At 43.3% G+C, this 1,474-nt stretch overlaps 1 protein-coding gene across 1 annotated transcript in view; it reads right to left on the bottom strand.

Moving 5' to 3' along the window:
• Nucleotides 1-431: 431 nt before the first annotated feature.
• Nucleotides 432-1,474, bottom strand: part of LOC117100240 — a 1,244-nt gene continuing 201 nt past the window's right edge. Inside the window, exon 2 of the mRNA XM_033239840.1 lies at nt 432-957. Coding sequence (XP_033095731.1) covers nt 432-957 — 526 coding nt within the window. The remainder of the gene's footprint in view (nt 958-1,474) is intronic.

Genomic DNA, 1,474 nt, shown 5'->3' with positions numbered 1-1,474 from the left:
TGATCAATCACGAATAACTGCAACGCGGTTAGCCACAAACACAGGATATCTAGACTACTTATTGGGTATGTATTTAGGACAGTTTGGCTATTTGTCCAGAATATTGATGGTTCCAACTTAATCGTCATCTCTCTGTGTAATAGATCATCCTGACGTACAGCAGATGCAGCTGCTGTTAATTCCAATTTTACTATTGTGTGTGGTTTCAATGGAGCTACTCTGGCTTTAGCTGTCACGAAACCGACATGGATATTTCCGGCTGTATTTTGTGAACGAAGATATGTAACTGTACCATATCCATGTAGACTGGCACCGGCAAAATGATGCAATTGGGCGTTGGTTACTTCTCCAAAATTACTGGGTTTTAAACACCGTGGGATCCGGATGTTTTCCAATCCAGACAAATCGGCTAGCCATGCTTTCCACTCCTTTTAGCTTTGAGCAGGTATGGGGTCATCCCATCCCATCTTTTCTCGGCATAATGACTGAAGGATAAGTTTAGCCTGCAATGTGTATGGCGAACAAATGCCAAGTGGGTCATAGATACCACTTACTACAGACAGTATATTTCTTCTTGTTGCAATCTTACTTACTGTCTTTGCACTGAATTCTAGGCTATCGGACTCGGCACACCACTTTACGCCCAGAACGTGTTCCTTAGACAATTTGTCGTTTTGCAGGTCAATTCCTGTTACATCCTTGGCTCGATGTTGCTCTGGAATAGTTTCCAACACTTTTCTACTATTGCTGGCCCACTTGGTTATGTTAAATCCCCAATTCTGTAGCAGTTTTCGCATTTTCGCCACCATGTCAATAGCCTCTTCTTCACTTGTTTCTGACTTTAAAAAGTCATCAACATAAAAGCTCTCTTCTACAGCTTGGGCAACTTTATTTTCTGCCCCTATTGCAGTCCAGACTTTCTCAACACATAATTGGCGCAGCTTGGAGATGACACAGCTCCAAAGATGTGAAATCGCATTCAATATTCCTTAAGATCACTGTTCAAATTACCATTTGGCCACCACAAGTACCTAAGTAGGTCGCAGTTTGTAGGTCTCACTCGGACTTGAAAGAACATTTTTTTCAATATCAGCCAATAAGGCCACTGGTTCCTGTCTCCATCGTAGCAGTACTCCGTATTGGTTAGGTCAGGCCCTTGAAGAAGTTCAAACTCCATGATGAGGAATGAACCATGTGCGTCCATCACTTCTATTAACCTGTTCTACTGGCACTTCCTCTGCGTACCCTTTGCTTACCAGATCTGCCATAAACTCACTGTAACATTTTAAAAGTTTAGGTGTATGGGCATGTCGGCCGAGAAAACCTCGCTGAACGTTTCCCGTTTGCTCTCCGTTACGCGAGATTGAAGTGCGTTCGGCGAAGCCACGACGAAACCTCTTGCGTTACCCTCGACGACCGAGACGATCTAGATGTGTATAAGAGACAGATTCAGTGAGTTAGTCAGTCAGATAAA

This window comes from Anneissia japonica, unplaced genomic scaffold (genome assembly GCF_011630105.1).
Source record: "Anneissia japonica isolate Jap-2015-1 unplaced genomic scaffold, ASM1163010v1 scaffold6788_len1366326_cov149, whole genome shotgun sequence".
Taxonomy (NCBI): domain Eukaryota; kingdom Metazoa; phylum Echinodermata; class Crinoidea; order Comatulida; family Comatulidae; genus Anneissia; species Anneissia japonica.
Note: the sequence above shows the minus strand (reverse complement) of the source record. Positions and strands in the feature narration are given on the sequence as shown.